Genomic DNA, 16117 nt, shown 5'->3' on the forward strand with positions numbered 1-16117 from the left:
TAGGAAGTCAAAGTAATTTTCCTGATTCTGGGAAGCTGTTTTATTCAGTCTCATTCTTTCACAGGTGTCAGTAGATTTTTCTAAAGGCTGTATGATGAGTGATGTTATCACTCTTGACAGCTAATGGAGTGTGTGGTTGTGTATGCTTGTACTTTAGTTTTTCATTTTTCACATTTAAATAAACATTGATGAATACTATACAGATAAACATCTTTTGTGTCCTTAGTATTTTAAAAATGTAAACAGCTAACTTTCAAAAGTGCCATTATAAAAATCCACTGTGTAGGCATTAACATCAAAATAAAGACTGTTTGACATGAAGATATATTCATATTATGTAAAAAACAAAGTAAAATACAAAACAGTATATAGAGAATAAAGATTTAATATTTACAATAATAAATGGCTGTATACAGTATCTATGAGAGAGTTAGATTAAAAAATATTAAATAAAATTGAAGTGTGTTTTGTCTTGGAATATAATTTTTCTTTTCTAAACCTACAATTTTCCTGTGCAGTGTGTGTGTGTGTGTGTGTGTGTGTGTGTGTGTGTGTGTGTGTGTCTGTGTGTGTATATGTGTGCACTAACTATATGACTAAAAAACTATACTCATAATTTTAGAAAATTATGTAAGTACTTTAAAACACCTATCACTTTAGGAAAGTAAAATTAATTCAGCAAATGTGTATTTGTTTCCTACTTGCAATGCTGCAATGTAATTGTGGCACTGGACACCCCAGAATTAGTATCTGACTCCAGTAGTTTAAAGACATAGTGCCCAACAGACTGCTCTCTTTACAGGTGTGTACCCCAGTTCAGAAGTCTCAAGGTGCCTCACTTTTGACCTTACAGGCTACAGTTCCAGGATTTTCCTACATCTGGTGTAGTAGTTTACTAAAATGACCCATAGAACTCAGAAAATGCTGTAGTTGGGATTACAGATAAAGAACATTTATTAAGACATCCCAACTGAAGAGACAAACTAGTAGGTCTGGAAGCGTCCTGACCAAGAATGTCTGTCCTCTCTACATGTGGAGGCAGTCTGTCGCTCTCCGAGCATCTTCATGGGCTCCAGTGAGCTCAGAGTCTAGACTTGTCTTGGGTTTTACTTCTGAGGTGTAAGTTTCCAAACTGTTGATCATGTCTTTATCTCTGTCTCCACCTCTCCTTGCTCCCACCCTTTGTTCTGGTGAACAAACACCATCCTGAGTTATTTCCTTAGTGTACACTCAAGTGTAACTAATGGATTTCGTCTTCCTCACAGGAGTTGGAGACAAAGGCCAAATTCATTTTATGTGGAACAGTAGTATAATAGAAAAGATAAGTATTGTGAGTGAGGAAACAAATTTCCAGCATGAATGGATATACAAAGATTTTAGTAAATGTTAAGAATCAAAATTAGCAGATAACAAAAATGATCACTAAAGCAATTAGATGACCTAGGCCTGGAGAAACTATATTTTTATTAAAAATAACTATTTGAAATCAATGAGAAGCAGTTTCTGTAATTTACTTCTATGTGCCTGACTTGTGAAAATTACTTGTCCAGTTTAGGTCTAAGTAAAATATGTGTGAGAATTGGTTACTAGAATTAAATAAGCTATTAGGAGTCGATTGTTAATCACATAAAGGACTCTCAAAAAAAGTAATTGATTTTTAAAATCAGAACAGAGATTGGAATACATAGTTATAATGGGAGAAGATCAATATTTATACAAGAGAAACAGTATAAATTTAAGTATGTACAGTATATTGAGGATTTTTTTAATCTCTTAATTTGACAAAAATATTTTAGTTTCATCTAAACAGTAAATAGCCTAGTCTTACCTGTTTGCCATGGTCCCCTATTGGACACTGCTCATCAGCTTGGCATCTGTTACCTGCAGTGCAGATAAATCCCTGTGAAAGAAATGAATGCTAGAATCTACACACAGGCTTCCAGGAGTCTGGAAAGCCCCTCAAAATGCTCCTGCTTTTGACATCCCAAAGGTTTCATTTTTTCCTGATACCTCAGCTTTGCAATTTAAAAATATTGTTTATAAACATCACAGAGCACTTTCTAGATTCCACTTACCAGGAAAAGTCTGTTTGAAGTATTCTCAAACTTGAATGTACATAAAAATCACCTGGAGGTCAGGGAAAATGCAAGTCTAGTTCAGAAGGTCAAGAGGAAATGCTACTCTGCATTTCCATAAGCTTTCAGATGACACTGGGATTGTTGGAAACCACAGTGTGACAAATAAGGATCAGATCTAGAATTGGAAGTGACTTCTACATTAAAAATGTTTTACTGAGAAAAGTAATTTTTAAACTTCAAATTATCCTTTCACTGGTTTTCCTTATAGTCAATCATTTTATAGTTGTTTCCTTTTTATTTTTATTATTTTTGCAGAATATGTATAATCTGTCCAAATATTTTTATATAAGCAATGTTCAGCTGTTTAAATTCTCCAATAATTTCTCACCAGCAGTGATAATTTACTTTAAGAAAGATGAGTACAAATCAATATTCCATTTACCCAGTATTAAGATTCTTTGCATTACCATTAAAATACTCTATTCATTCTTAGCATATTCCTTTGCTCATACGTTTCTTTTGCTCAAACTCAGATAAATCCAGGCATGCAGCAAAGAAGAATATGGAGACAGCTGGTCACCTGATTTTAATGAGGAAATCTACATGGCTTTTCTAAAACAATCCCTTGTTCCTCGCTCCAGAACTCAAGCTTGCTGTTTTATCTTAACTTAGTTGTCTTGCTATATGCATCTAGTTAGGAAATTTATCTGAAATTTTGAATAGTTCTAATTAAGTTTAATATAGCATCTTTAGCATATATTTGATATTTGCATTGTGGGCAAGTATTTGCCCACAATGTAGTGGAATAAAGTGCAGGTATAGAACAAGATGATTAATGTCACATTTCTGGTCATTTAAAAGGAGAATTTCCTGGGGAGGATGCTTACATTTTTTTAAGATTCATGTTGAAAGAAAGTGATTTGACTACTAATCAGTATTCCAATCCTTCTTTTATAGGAATTAAGTCAGATGCTCTCAGAAACACCACCAGTTTGGAAGGGATCATCAAAGCTCTTTCGAAATCTTAAAGAAAGAGGTAAGCTAACCTTAGTGTCTATGTATTTTAATATTGACATGGATTGAAAATTGTATATATATATTTTCAATCCATGTCAATATATATATAACCAAATGCAAATGTTTCTGGGTAACTAATATAATTTGGTATACTGTGATTAAGGACTATGTTGTCACTATATACGTACACAAATATATATACTTTCAGACCTCTTTAGCATCATTTTCAACCATACTGAAAAGCATTTTAAATTTGCTCATAGGAAATACTTTTCAAAAATATTAGATCTTCAAATGTTAGTTTTTATCATTCCATTTTGCATCTAAGGAATAATAGTTACTTCTCCAGTTCGTGAATATACAAGGCTAGCTTGTGCTACATGATGCCTTGATTAAAAGAAAGAAAGAAAAAAAGTATCTTGGGTTTAATTGCAGTTTCCTTTTATAATATTTTCCCAGTTGTTCACATGAATGAAGAGACACTTTTATTGTGGACATTTTTAAAAACTAGGATTGAAATACTAGATTCAGGTATATTAAAATACTCCTTGGATATCTGGGCATGGTGGTACATTTCACTATTCTCAGCTTCTCTGGAGCCTGAAGAAGGAGGATTTTGAGTTTACAGCCAAAGTAGACTACATAAGCAAATATATCTCAAAAAACAAAAATATTCTTAGAATATTGTATTCATATTTTAGAGTGAGATAATAGCACTGAGAATGTTCAAAACTTAAAAAGGATAGGTAAGTATAATAAATTTTAAATTTTTTTGCCTTAATATATCTCATGGGAAAATAAATGAATCAAATATAATCTGAAAAAATGCATGGAAGAAATAAATCTTTTTACCTAAGTAAAGGTTAGCCTGGAAGACCTTAACCCTCTACATGTTATATGCATTTTTTTTATATTTTCTTTCTGCCTTTGTTTATTTTTCAGGAGAGAATATTCATTTAGCACTGTTCAGTAAAAGTTTCTACAGTGATGGAAGTGTCCATATTTCTTTTCTATTTTGTATAGAAACCATTGGCCAGTTATGATTACTGAGGTCTTCAAATGTTGCCGCTGTAATGGAGGAGTGAAATTTTATTTGGATTAGTCTAAATTTCAATACTACACCTGCTCATTAATTACCTATGGGATATTTTGTATCTGTCTCATATTCTTGATATTAGCAAGATCATTAAACCATAGTCTTACAAGACTTTAGAACCAGCTTGAGAAATACTGAACTACTTGATGTGTGTGTGTGTGTGTGTGTGTGTGTGTGTGTGTGTGTGTGTGTGTGTGTGTGTGTGTTTACAGAGATTTAGTGGTGGGAAATTTTTAAAGCTCAATCTTTACAGCTACTAAATATTAATTTAAAAATTTATTTTATCTTTTTAGCTATAACTCAGTAAAAAATTAAGCAACTTCTTATAAAAGCAGTATGTAACACTTACAAAAACATCCTATAGATCTAGAAACAGTAATTTAACACTGTCATGTTTTTAAGGAAATTCTTAAAAATTTTTAATTGAATTTTTAAAACCTAGTTGTCATTTCTTCTCCCTTCCTCTCCACTACTCAAGACAAGGCCTCTTTAAATAGCCCAGAGCTGTCCTTGAACTTACAATCCTCCTGCTTAAGGCTCCTGATTGCTATGCTTTAGTTGACATCTTCTGTATCCTTTACTTAGAAAGACTGTACCATTACTACATAGTATCAATTGATGTTATGTTATTGTTTGTCCTACTTTTAGCCTTAAGTAAATTGAAGGGTTAATCTTCTAATTTTTTTTTTTCTGGTTTTCTATGTTTATAGTTAGGAAGCATTGGGAGTCTGTAGTTCAGGTTCAGCAGTATTTTCTTTTTTCCTTGACCATTTTCTTTAAATTATATCACTTTTGCCGGGCGGTGGTGGCGCACGCCTTTAATCCCAGCACTCGGGAGGCAGAGCCAGGCGGATCTCTGTGAGTTCGAGGCCAGCCTGGGCTACCAAATGAGTTCCAGGAGAGGCGCAAAGCTACACAGAGAAACCCTGTCTCAAAAAACAAAAAAAACAAAACAAAACAAAAAAAATTATATCACTTTCTTCTCACTTCCTGTGTGCATAGTAATCCAACTCAGTAACCAGGTAGCCCTACAGAAAAATGCCTGCCATGACTCTCTGCAGTCAGTCATTCTGTTAATTAATCCTTTCATAAGAGAAAACTTGAATTAGTCATCATTAAGTATATGGTATTTTAAAGTTCTTTATATCAACTATAATATTTTGTCATCTACTAAGTAAACTAGAACAGTAAGAGGACTCTTAAATAATTATATTTTTACAGCCATTGACTATTTCAGAATCTCTCTCCCATAACGTTCATGGCAGTCATCCAGAACTATCTGTCTCTAGGTCACAGTATTCTAGTATAAACAGAAGAGAATCCTTTCCCAGTCTCATGGGTAGTTCCCTTCATGTCCCTGACAAACTGCCTGAGTGACTCCTAATCTCTTCATTCTGTAACAAAGAGTTAATGGAGCCTCAAAAAACATCAGATAAGTGGAGATTTAAAGTCCACAATCTATTTAAGGGTGCTTTTTTCTTTAATATCTTTTACCGAACATCAGATTGACTGCAATCTAGGTAAATATTGTAGATTTATTCCTGAACTTAATTTTTTCAGTGTTTTCTTGGTCAATTAAGCTATTAATTCTAGCTTTAAAAGTAGAAAAGAGTAGCCTTGAAGTGAAAAATGTGGTAACAGAATGTGTATTTATTTACTTCATATACATTCTTGGTAAAACTTATAGTTATGGGATACAGAGAACTCTCAATGCAAAAAACATAAAGTGAGGGCCACTGAATTAAAAAATCCTTAGTCAATTAACGATTAAAAACTGTTATAAAAGTAGCAAATGATCATTTGACAGAAAAAAACTGGGAAATGTAAGGTTTTAATTTTGAATGTTACACATCAAATTTCTAAGCAAGTAAATATAAGTGTTTTATTCAAGTGTTACTAAAAAGTGACTAGGTTTTCTGACCTTTTCATGTTTCACATAGTAACAAGAAGTAACAAATTTCAGAGTTAAATTATAAATAAACATTAGCATGTTGCTTTTGTTGCCAGTATATTTATCATGAATGGATGTTTTGTAGGAATTTTTATAGTGGCATGTGGAAAAATTTAAATAAAATTAATTTTGCTACATTTGCAATGATTTTATAATATTGTAGTCCCATTTAAAACAATATTTAGCATATACTTTAAAACTATTCATAGTTTTTATTATATATAATATTTAAATTTTATGTTTGTGAAATGTAAGTTAATATTTTATAAAGCATAATTGATACTGTTTTCTTCTAGGTGTGATTTCTTACACTGAATATCTTTTTCTTTTATGTATTTTAACAAGTAAGTAAACTCATTAAATTTATTTCTAGATGTATTTTTCCTTATGATCTTAAAAATATACCATAGCATACTATTGGAAATTACCTGTGTATGTCAACTGTTGAACAAATTCATGTCTAGATATCACAGGAAAATGTCAAGTATAACACTGTCAGTGTCAAGAACCTCTATATTTTGGCTTGTGACAATAATAAAATGTTCATCAATTATAAATATATTACTCTTTGGGGTATAAGCTACATGAGACCCTAAAGATCAGAACTTACAGTAATTTATAAAGTTTCTATTATATGCATTTAAACCAGGTTTCTGCAAGTCTAATGTGAAAGAGTAGCAAGTCTTGAGTCTCCTAACTGCTGGTGAGTCTGTCCAGATGCCCATCGTCCGTCTGCTGCAGTGGTTTACTCTAGCACACAGGCAGCAGTGTGTATGAGGTGTATGGAAGGGTGCCTGGAGCTTGGGTTCAGTTCCTTTTCATGCAGTGGAGGAAACTGTGTGCTGCACCCCCTGTGCTGCAGCCACCTGGCCTTCCCATGCCTTGGGCTCCCTCCCCAGGGGGCAGTCCTGCTCTCAGCGGCAGTGCTTCTCTCAAGAGCTCCCTGAGAGTAGTAGCATTCCGCTTTCCTTTTGAAACACCAGAGTCCTTGCTTGGCCCCACTCTTCAGACAGCTCTCTGGCCCTTCTCTTTAATCCCTGCATCATGCTTTATTTTCTTCATAGAACTCGGGTTGTTTGAAATTATTGGTTTATGTGGTCAGTCTTGTGATGGCTGTGAAAGGTCAAAAAGAAAATTGTTCCTTGGACTTTGGAGGGCCTGGAATTACACATGAAAACATTTTATAAAAGCTTCTGATTTTTCAAGCTCCTGAAAGTTTAACCCCAGATCTGTACTCTCATGATCACATTTATTCCACAGGTGGTCTTAGATCATTTTTTCTGAAGAATTTGAGCTGGTGCATTGTGCTGTATCACTCTTTTCTGCCACTTCACGTAGTTGGAAATACTGAAAAAACATTCAAATGCAGTGACCTCCTAGTTCCTTTTTAACAAATAGGCAGAATTTGGATATTTGTTTAGAGGGACAGATGTTAAATATTTCCTTTAATGCTATGCAATAAGTAACAGTCAAGTACTTTGAGATCTTATTTTCAGTTGTTACTAAGTCTGCAATACATGAAGCAGAAATAGGTATCCTTTAGTATAACTTTAATTGTATTTAATTTATGGTAACATAATGCTTTTCATTTGTTGTTTATTTTCTGCAGTATATGTGTCTGTCTGTTGAATGCATGGATTTTATACTTTTAAATACATTTTTTCCATTTTATGAAAACTTTCTGTTTTGTTTTTTTTTCTGGCAGAACCTCATGCAGGTTTTAGAATAGCTTTCAACATGTTTGACACTGATGGAAATGAGATGGTGGATAAAAAAGAATTCTTGGTGGTATGTACATGATATACTGAAGTTTCTAATACTTAAATATTGCTTACTTATATGTTATGTTTTTTGTGTTATTAGGACCATTAATTACTATAATGTGATGTTTCACCTGAATCTAATAAGCAAGTATATACTTCAAGTAATGTTTACATTATGGAAGTATAAGTTATATTGGGTTTTTAAAGTTGAATATAGTTGGAAGTTTGGAATTTGTCAGATATCTTCTACTTGATGGATAATAGGCTGTCCTGAGATTGTATTTGTCCAGCTAATACTCAGTTTCTGTCACATCGGCCACCTTGCCGTAGCTCTTTGCCATAGGAACTTTTCCTTTTGTCAGTTTGACCTCACTTTTCCCTTTCCTTTTCTCTTCATTCACTGTTACCTTAGACTTTAGATGTGTGGACCCACTTTCCTGTTCCCTTCCTTTTCTGTGACCAAGAGCTTTGACCTCTGGTCTTCCTCTTCTGCTTACTCATTTTCCCATCGCCCCTTCCAAATTGTTTTTTTCTTCTACTTCTGTATCCAACATCTGTTTCTGTGGCAAAATGCTTTCTCTGGTTGTCTTTTTTTTTCTTCTGAAAATATGTGTGATAGAGGGTCTTTGTAGACATCACGGCCAACAGAGTAATGATTCGCATGAGGCAAGAAGGAAGTCCAGTTCAACATAACTCAGTTGCTTGTGTTGATTCAAACTTCTAGAATCTGATGTGGGGCAATTTATTTTAGGCATATTTAAGCACAACACAATTTGGGGAAAGTTTCCTGATGATAATTGACTCAATCCCCTACACACAATAAAGCTTAAGTCATGACTACATCAAAACTCTTTGTAAGTTACATGTAACCTCTTCCATAAAGATGGGTTCTATAGATTAACCACATGTGACTTCTTAAGGGTCTTGGGGAGGATCTGGTGTGGCCTGACCATACAGATAGCACAATCACCAGGCAGTTAACCACATCCGTGCCCTGCTTTCTGGGTGGAACATAGGTTATTTTTTAAACATTAAAACATCTCTTCCTTTGGAGAGAGACCACCCTGTGTGTTTACCATTCTTAGTTTCCATTGTGCTCATCTGTGAGCACAAAGACCTCATGGCCTCTACAGTAATGGAAGCAGGGTCAGAGTTTAAAGATGAATAATACTGTTTACAGCTGTAGCTGGCATTTATTTAGAAATAATAGACAAAGTGCTAGGTAATTTTTTGTGATATTTATTTTGTATAGCACTCTATAAGGCAAGAGATTTTCCTTATTTTTCAAGTATAGAAAATGAGCCTTGGACAATTTATCTGAGGAATGATATCAGCAGTATACTCTCTACAGTGTACAGTTACTGCAAGAACTTTACAGGTGATCTTGTCCTTTGTTCATACATCAACAAATCAGAGCAGTGAGAGCTGAGTGGCCTGAAACAACATTAGTGTGAGACCAAAGCTGGACTCTACCAGAGTCCTTGGGGACTGCTTCCATGTTCTCTACAGCCCAACAGTTCCATCTTTTCTGTCTATGCCTCAGACTCAGATCTCATGCCTTTGTGTCATGAGATCCAGGGAAATGGTAACATTAGAGACATTTAATTCAACTGTGAGTTGCCAGTACCAAAGAATGTATTTTTTCTTGTGAAAAATGCTTCAGTCAGAAAATATACCTAGAGTAGTTTAAATGTTGGTGAAATTACATTGCTTATTTTTAGGATGTATTTAGCATAGAGTAATGTATAGGTCCCTCAAAATTCTGATGGAATTCAATTCCAGATTCATTTCCTTATAGCTTCAAGAGATATTCAGGAAAAAAAATGAAAAGAGAGAAACTAAAGGAGATGAAGAGAAGCGTGCATTGCTGGTAAGACATGCCTTATAGTAGTTTCAGGTGGGTTTTCCAGGTGAGAATTACTTGGTACATGTTGAAAGAGTGTAACATCTAAAATTTGAATCTTTTCCTTTATTGAAACCTTTCCAAAGGTTTAATGTAGTAAAATTACTTCAGTATCTTATACATCAATATCAATATTTATGTAAATATTGATATTAAATATCTGTACCCACAGTCATATTCATTAAACCACTTTCATCCATGCTGTTGTTATTTGTGAGATTTGAAGGGTATATATCATATAGTAGATTAATAAGATCATTATGCATGTAAAAATTTAAAGGTGAATATGCAAAGGTTTAATTATGTGAATGAATTTAATGATAATGTAACGTAATGAATGGTAAATATAAGGGATTAATAATAATAATAATATGGACTTTCTGCATCTCTTAGAAGTAGTATAGATTCCTCTGGGTTACATATTAGTGCTTTGTTCTGAAGTTAGAATTGACAGTGTTTTATCCTTTCAGTCTTCATTTTATTTTCCCAAATAGTTCAGTCTTGATTAACAGGCCAGTTTACATAATAAAAATAACAGACTGGCCCTAAGTCTTTACTATCAACTGCAGGACTAGGTTCTTTTCATGCGTTTTGTCATTTAATCTATCCAACAACCTTCCTGTTGTACATAATTATGGATGACGAAACTGACCATTATAAAATTTAAATATCTTATCCAAAGCTACAATGTTTGATGGCAAAGTCACAGTTTGAACCTGTGGTGGCCAGCTCTGAATTCCATACTTTTACCCATCTTCAGTTATTCAGTTGCTACTTATATACCAGAAAATGCTATATTTTTGTTGCCATATAACAGACACTTGGCTAGAAGTATGGTTCTGGTCATTAGCATTTTTAAAATACATTGGATAGCAAAGGGAGAGGGGAACTGGAAAACTGCCACCAGCACACAGTGGGGAGTCAGCATCACCACGAAAGCCAAGATGAAGGAATTTTAAGACATTCCAAGCAAGTATGTCATGATAGTGATGGAAATCACATTAACTTGGATTAATTAGGCAAAGTCTAGGTAAATTATGAAAGCTCTATTAGATCATCTTATCCTAGATGATCTCTTATTTCCGTATGTTAGTGATGCATTCCCTAGCAAATATATTGGGAAAGAAATGTAGTTTTAAACAAGTAAAATTAACACATAAGTTGTATAGAGCTTTATATTATATATGTAAATGATTTCATTACAGTATTTAATCTCAAAGGCACCTCAGAGATGTCAACCTTAATCTAAATAGCACTATTAAAAGTTCATTACTTAATTTAGTCATCAGATGTTCCTCTCAGTGATTCTGAAGTAGTCTTTAGTTTACCTCTCACTGATAGCACCGTTCAGCAGCACAGTGCTCTAGAAATCCTCATTTCTGTATTTGATAGAGACAGTCCTTGGTTTCAGTATATTAGTCATATTTCAAATAATACAAATCTGAATTGATTTTATACTGTTTTATCTATAGAGGATCAAGTAAAATACAGATGGTTTTGTCAAGTTAATACAAATGATAGTAAACATGTACATGTATTCTAAACATTAGGTTGAGCTTGAAGCAACTAAAATTTATCTTATAGCAAAAAATAAGAAAAATCCCCAAAAGAAAGTAAACCAGGCTCCTGAGCTAACTTTGGAGGGTTTGAATATTACCTCTATGATGCATTACCTGTGTGATCTTCAGCAAGATTCTTAACCTCTCTTCTCAGTATTTTTAGTTTTACAAATGAAATGGTAGAATAATGTGGTCACCATCTGTAATTTTATGAGGATTAAATAAGCTAAAATGCTTAGCTATTTACCAGTAGAATATATAGTTATAAAAATAAACATTAAAAATGTTAGCTAATAGACTTGATAGCAACCTCATGGTTTCTTTAGCCAAAAAATTAGCATATGCAAATCAAAATTATAAAATACTTCCATGTCAATAAAACCCATAAATGAACATTGTGTTCTGAAGCCTGTGCTAAGACCACACAAAGTTCTACTCCCCTGTAGTCTTCGTCACATTTTGCCGGTAAGTATTAATACTGCTTCCCAGGGGAGCAGAGTGTGTTGTCGTACAGTGATAGTGCCACTAGGGTTCCAGAGCAGGCCTTTCATACCATTGTCACCAGCATGCTGCTGAGTCTACCATTCCCATCTTAGGGAAGATCCTGGAACCTCTCCACAGCATCCATGCCTAAGAGGAACATGTTTACTCACAGCAGTAGTTCTTTCACATATAACGAAAATGGCTGAAATGAGCACAAATTCATTTGATGTTTAATTATATTAGATTTTCAAAACTTTGCTACTCATCTTTAACATTTATCTCACTTGTGTGTGTGTGCTTTATAGAGAATTTAGCATAATGATTTGCCCTTCCTAATTGATTATTTTTGTCGTCTTTTTCTTTTTTCTTTTGCTGTACTTGGGTTCATTCTGAAATGTGACACTTCATTTGGCCCTTTGTGCTGTATGTCAGCGTCTTCAACTTTATGGATACCATTCTCCTACTAATAGTGTATGTACAACACTTTAAATGTTCCTTATGTATATAGCCCTCACCTGTTGTATTAGATAATGTTATTTCTTCGTATAAAACAATATCTGCTATTTAAACTGTTTTGGAATTTGTTAATACAGTAGGATGTGATCAACCCAAAATTTCTTTTCTTGATTTATGAGACAAAAATATAGAAAGCAATTGTATATCTTTATTAGTTATATATCTGTAAATTAAAATAAATGTCAGTAAATAAGTACCACCAGAAATTTTTGTAGAGTAATTGAAATTTTATATTTTTCAACAATTTATGAAGCGTTATACAAAAATAATAGAGCAGATAGGCTCTCTTCCTGAAGAACACAGGTATTTTAAGAACTAAATTCAGACTTCAGTCAATGCCAATAAAAGCATGTTAATGAATAGACTTTTCAATTTTCAGTTTTCATCTTTTTCTGAAACTCTGTTGCCTGCCTACTTTCTCTGATCTATTAAAAGGATGTATAAGATGCTACTCGTTACATTACTACACAAAGATGATTATGAGTTTTGTTCTTTTGTTGTGAAAATTTCTATAAGTGCTCTTCTTAATTGTGACTTTTCTGTTCTCTTGAGAATAAACTTATTGGTTAGCCCAGCACATAAGAACTTGCCCAGAATAGACCTGACCTTTTCCTATAAACATATGCAGTTCATTTAATTTTCCCAGGTATCCTTCAAGCCTGTAAAGGATTCCTCAAACTATAGAAATTCTACCTGAAAGTCCTTAAATTCAGGGGCAAGTGTTTAAGGTGTCATGTACAATTCTAAAAGTGGGCATATGACCTTCTGTACTATTTAATTAGCTACTCTAAAATGTAAAAATACTTATTTGGATTTGAACAAATACTGGAGGCAGTTTTCAGCATCAAGTAAGCACAGGGTATCCTGCCTACTCATAAGGAACAACAGGGAATAATTGGAGAGCAAGGCAAATCTATGGGGCTCACATATCTGATTGTTTAAATTTGTCTAAGAAATGGAAACATTTTCTATAAAATGTACAGCTGCTTCCCAATAAGAGAATTTTTTAGTTAATTTTAGAAGTATTTCCCTGATAATCATTTAAAATTTTGTAAGAACTTATAAAATGAAAATCTTATATTGGAATATCATGTGTACGTTTAAACATATTGTTAATAATATTTATGACATTATGGTTTATTATCCATGTCATTGTATGAGCCACTTTTTAACCATGGCAGTTTCAGTGCTTCCTTTAATTTCATAAGTAGTTACCATATAGTTCAAACTGTACAGACTTTACAGTCTCAGGGGTTAAGAGATTATCAATAGCCAGATTTAAACAGTGTATATTTTATTTATATTATCCTTGATGAGGAAAACATATTATCTTTTTTTATTTTATTGGTTAGCACATTTTTCATTTTATTTTATTGAAGACAGCTTCTGTCCTCATGTGAAATGCATGTGAATGTGATGTAACTTCATGATCTTCTGATCTACATGGTCAAATGGATGACATAATTTAACTCTCTTAAGAACTGGTTTGATTTTACGAAATTTTTTCTATAGTAGAAGTCAGTAATTATTTTCCTGAAGTGCCTTCAGCAAGGAGGTGGGATCTGGACATGAAGACAGACACTCTGACCTCTCAAGTAGCCTGTTCCAAGATGAATTCTTCCTGTTTTCTTACCCTGCTGCAGTGAAAGACTGAGGCTATTCCCTTGTGTCTATGAATATAGCAGTTACTTCAGTAGCTCTTCTGCTCAAAACAGCCCAGATTCTTTCCATTTTTCTCATGTAGTCAAGTCTTGGTTATTTTTCCACTGTGATGAAAAAAGTACAATAAGAAAGTCAAAAGAATGAATAATTCAAATAACTCAAAGATCAAGAATGTTTGACTTCAGCATCCCCCATACAGTTTTTTAGAATATTGTTCTTAACTACCCTAATTACATTACTATCAGAAAATACGTCAATTTTTAATACCATTTCTCTGGTATTTCATCATATGTTGAACTGTGTTTTATGGGCTAAATGTTGATATTCATAAATGATCTCTATTTTAAAATAATGTGTCTTTTTTGGTTTATGATGCAGAGCTGTAATATATCTGTACATATATTTTAAAATATATGTATATTTTTAAAATATATATTACTATGCATGTTAATTGTGTGTTTGCAGTCTTCTCTGTCATTACTGGCAGTTTTGCCTGCTAGATCTGTCAAATATATAATATAAAATTATATATTAAACTAAATGTTACATTTATAGATTTATTGTCTACTCAAAATGTTCTTCATTTTTATTTTATCTATTCTGAGACATTATTACATGTGTAAAAATATAGATTAATTATGTCTTAGCCAAATCTCCAGTAGGTATTATACTAGATTTCTGGGTATATTTTGCCTTATACAACCTCTAGTTTAGTTATTAAGTATAGACTACCTTTTTAATTCATATTTTAGGTTTTTTAATCAGCATTTCCTGTAATGATAATGAAGCTTTTCTTGATTTTAAAAATGTATTTTAACTCAAACTTAATACAAATTAAAATGAATAATTATAAAATAGCTCAAGAGATACCATGACCACGAAGGTGGTTTTCCCAGGGCGAGGCTTATCCATTGCACTCCGGATGTGCTGACCCCTGCGATTTCCCCAAATGCGGGAAACTCGACTGCATAATTTGTGGTAGTGGGGGACTGCGTTCGCGCTCTCCCCTTTTAAAAAAAAAAATAGCTCAAGAAATATAATGTTGCTATGCTCCAGAATCCCCTTTATACTCTCTCCAGTCATAATTCTTCTCTGCCCCCCAAATGATCACTGTAACCGTGGATTATAGATAGATCTTTGCTTCGCTACCTGTGCATTCTGAAAACTATGCTTTAGTTTACTCATTTTGCACGTTGCATGAATGGAATCCTTGTAGGTAGTTCCAGCTCAGTCTCCTTTATTGCTGCAAGCATGGCTTTATTAGTTGTTCTGTCAAGAGAACGTGGTGGTTCATGGAGAAAGTAGCTAGTTGAACTTGTAACACAGACTGTCTTGCTGGGCAGTTCCAGCACCTGAGTATGCAGCAGAAGTGCCCCATGAATTCTTCCTGTATTGCTGCACCAGATACTGAAAATCTGTACTCAAAGGTTCCAGAAAGTGCCTTCTTAAGTGGAGTCTTCTTTTCTCCAGCTGTGAGTGTGTGGCACTGTAGAGCGTGATGACTTTGGTCTTTGATGACACAGTCTCTTCTCATTGTACAGAGTTACCAGGACTTCCATTTGTTGCTTTTGTACTATCAGTACAAGTACAAATACAAAACCAAAGGCAAACAGCATTTGTAAGACTCTGTAAGATGTGTCTATGTTAGATTTTGTCTGGTCTTTTCATTTATTCTCAGTGAGCAAGCTGGTGCTAATTACTGCTCTCTCATCAACAGTAGCCTGTTATACCTTTTTAACTTTGCTTTTCTCATTAACTGGGAAATTTTTAATGGTATATTTTGTGAATTACACTCATCTCTCTTCTCCTGGCTGGTAGCCTGTGCCTTTTAATTAAAAAATTCAGTTGATTTACATTAGTATGATTACTTTCTGATGTGGAATTTAGTTATCTTTCTCTGTAAATCATTCTTTTTTCCTTGCTTTACCTTGCTTTCTCTAGATTAACTGAAATTTATTTAAGTTTAGAAGATACTTATATTTCTGTGTTTGCCTTCTGAGTTTTTGATGAATATACCTAAACTAATAGTCTTAGGCAATGTCTTTATGCCCTTCCTTAGTTATAAGCTTAGGATACTTAACCATCTTTG

At 33.6% G+C, this 16117-nt stretch overlaps 1 protein-coding gene and 1 non-coding gene across 5 annotated transcripts in view; both read left to right on the forward strand.

Annotated features, from left to right (window-relative positions):
* Positions 1–16117, forward strand: part of Micu3 (mitochondrial calcium uptake family member 3) — an 88277-nt gene that overhangs the window by 48740 nt on the left and 23420 nt on the right. For 2 of the 4 annotated variants that reach the window (XM_052752068.1, XM_052752064.1), the window contains exons 4-8: positions 3036–3114; positions 6439–6486; positions 7848–7930; positions 9704–9775; positions 12283–12321. In XM_052752068.1, coding sequence (XP_052608028.1) covers positions 3036–3114; positions 6439–6486; positions 7848–7930; positions 9704–9775; positions 12283–12321 — 321 coding nt within the window. The remainder of the gene's footprint in view (positions 1–3035; positions 3115–6438; positions 6487–7847; positions 7931–9703; positions 9776–12282; positions 12322–16117) is intronic. The other 2 variants (XM_052752069.1, XM_052752070.1) reach the window with 2 other exon arrangements.
* On the forward strand, positions 14875–15038 carry LOC128119500 (U1 spliceosomal RNA). Its single transcript, XR_008221538.1, has one exon. It is a non-coding gene; the product is annotated as a U1 spliceosomal RNA (small nuclear RNA).

Source organism: Peromyscus californicus, unplaced genomic scaffold (assembly GCF_007827085.1).
Source record: "Peromyscus californicus insignis strain IS unplaced genomic scaffold, ASM782708v3 Scaffold_23__1_contigs__length_62951481, whole genome shotgun sequence".
NCBI classification, from domain to species: Eukaryota; Metazoa; Chordata; class Mammalia; order Rodentia; family Cricetidae; genus Peromyscus; species Peromyscus californicus.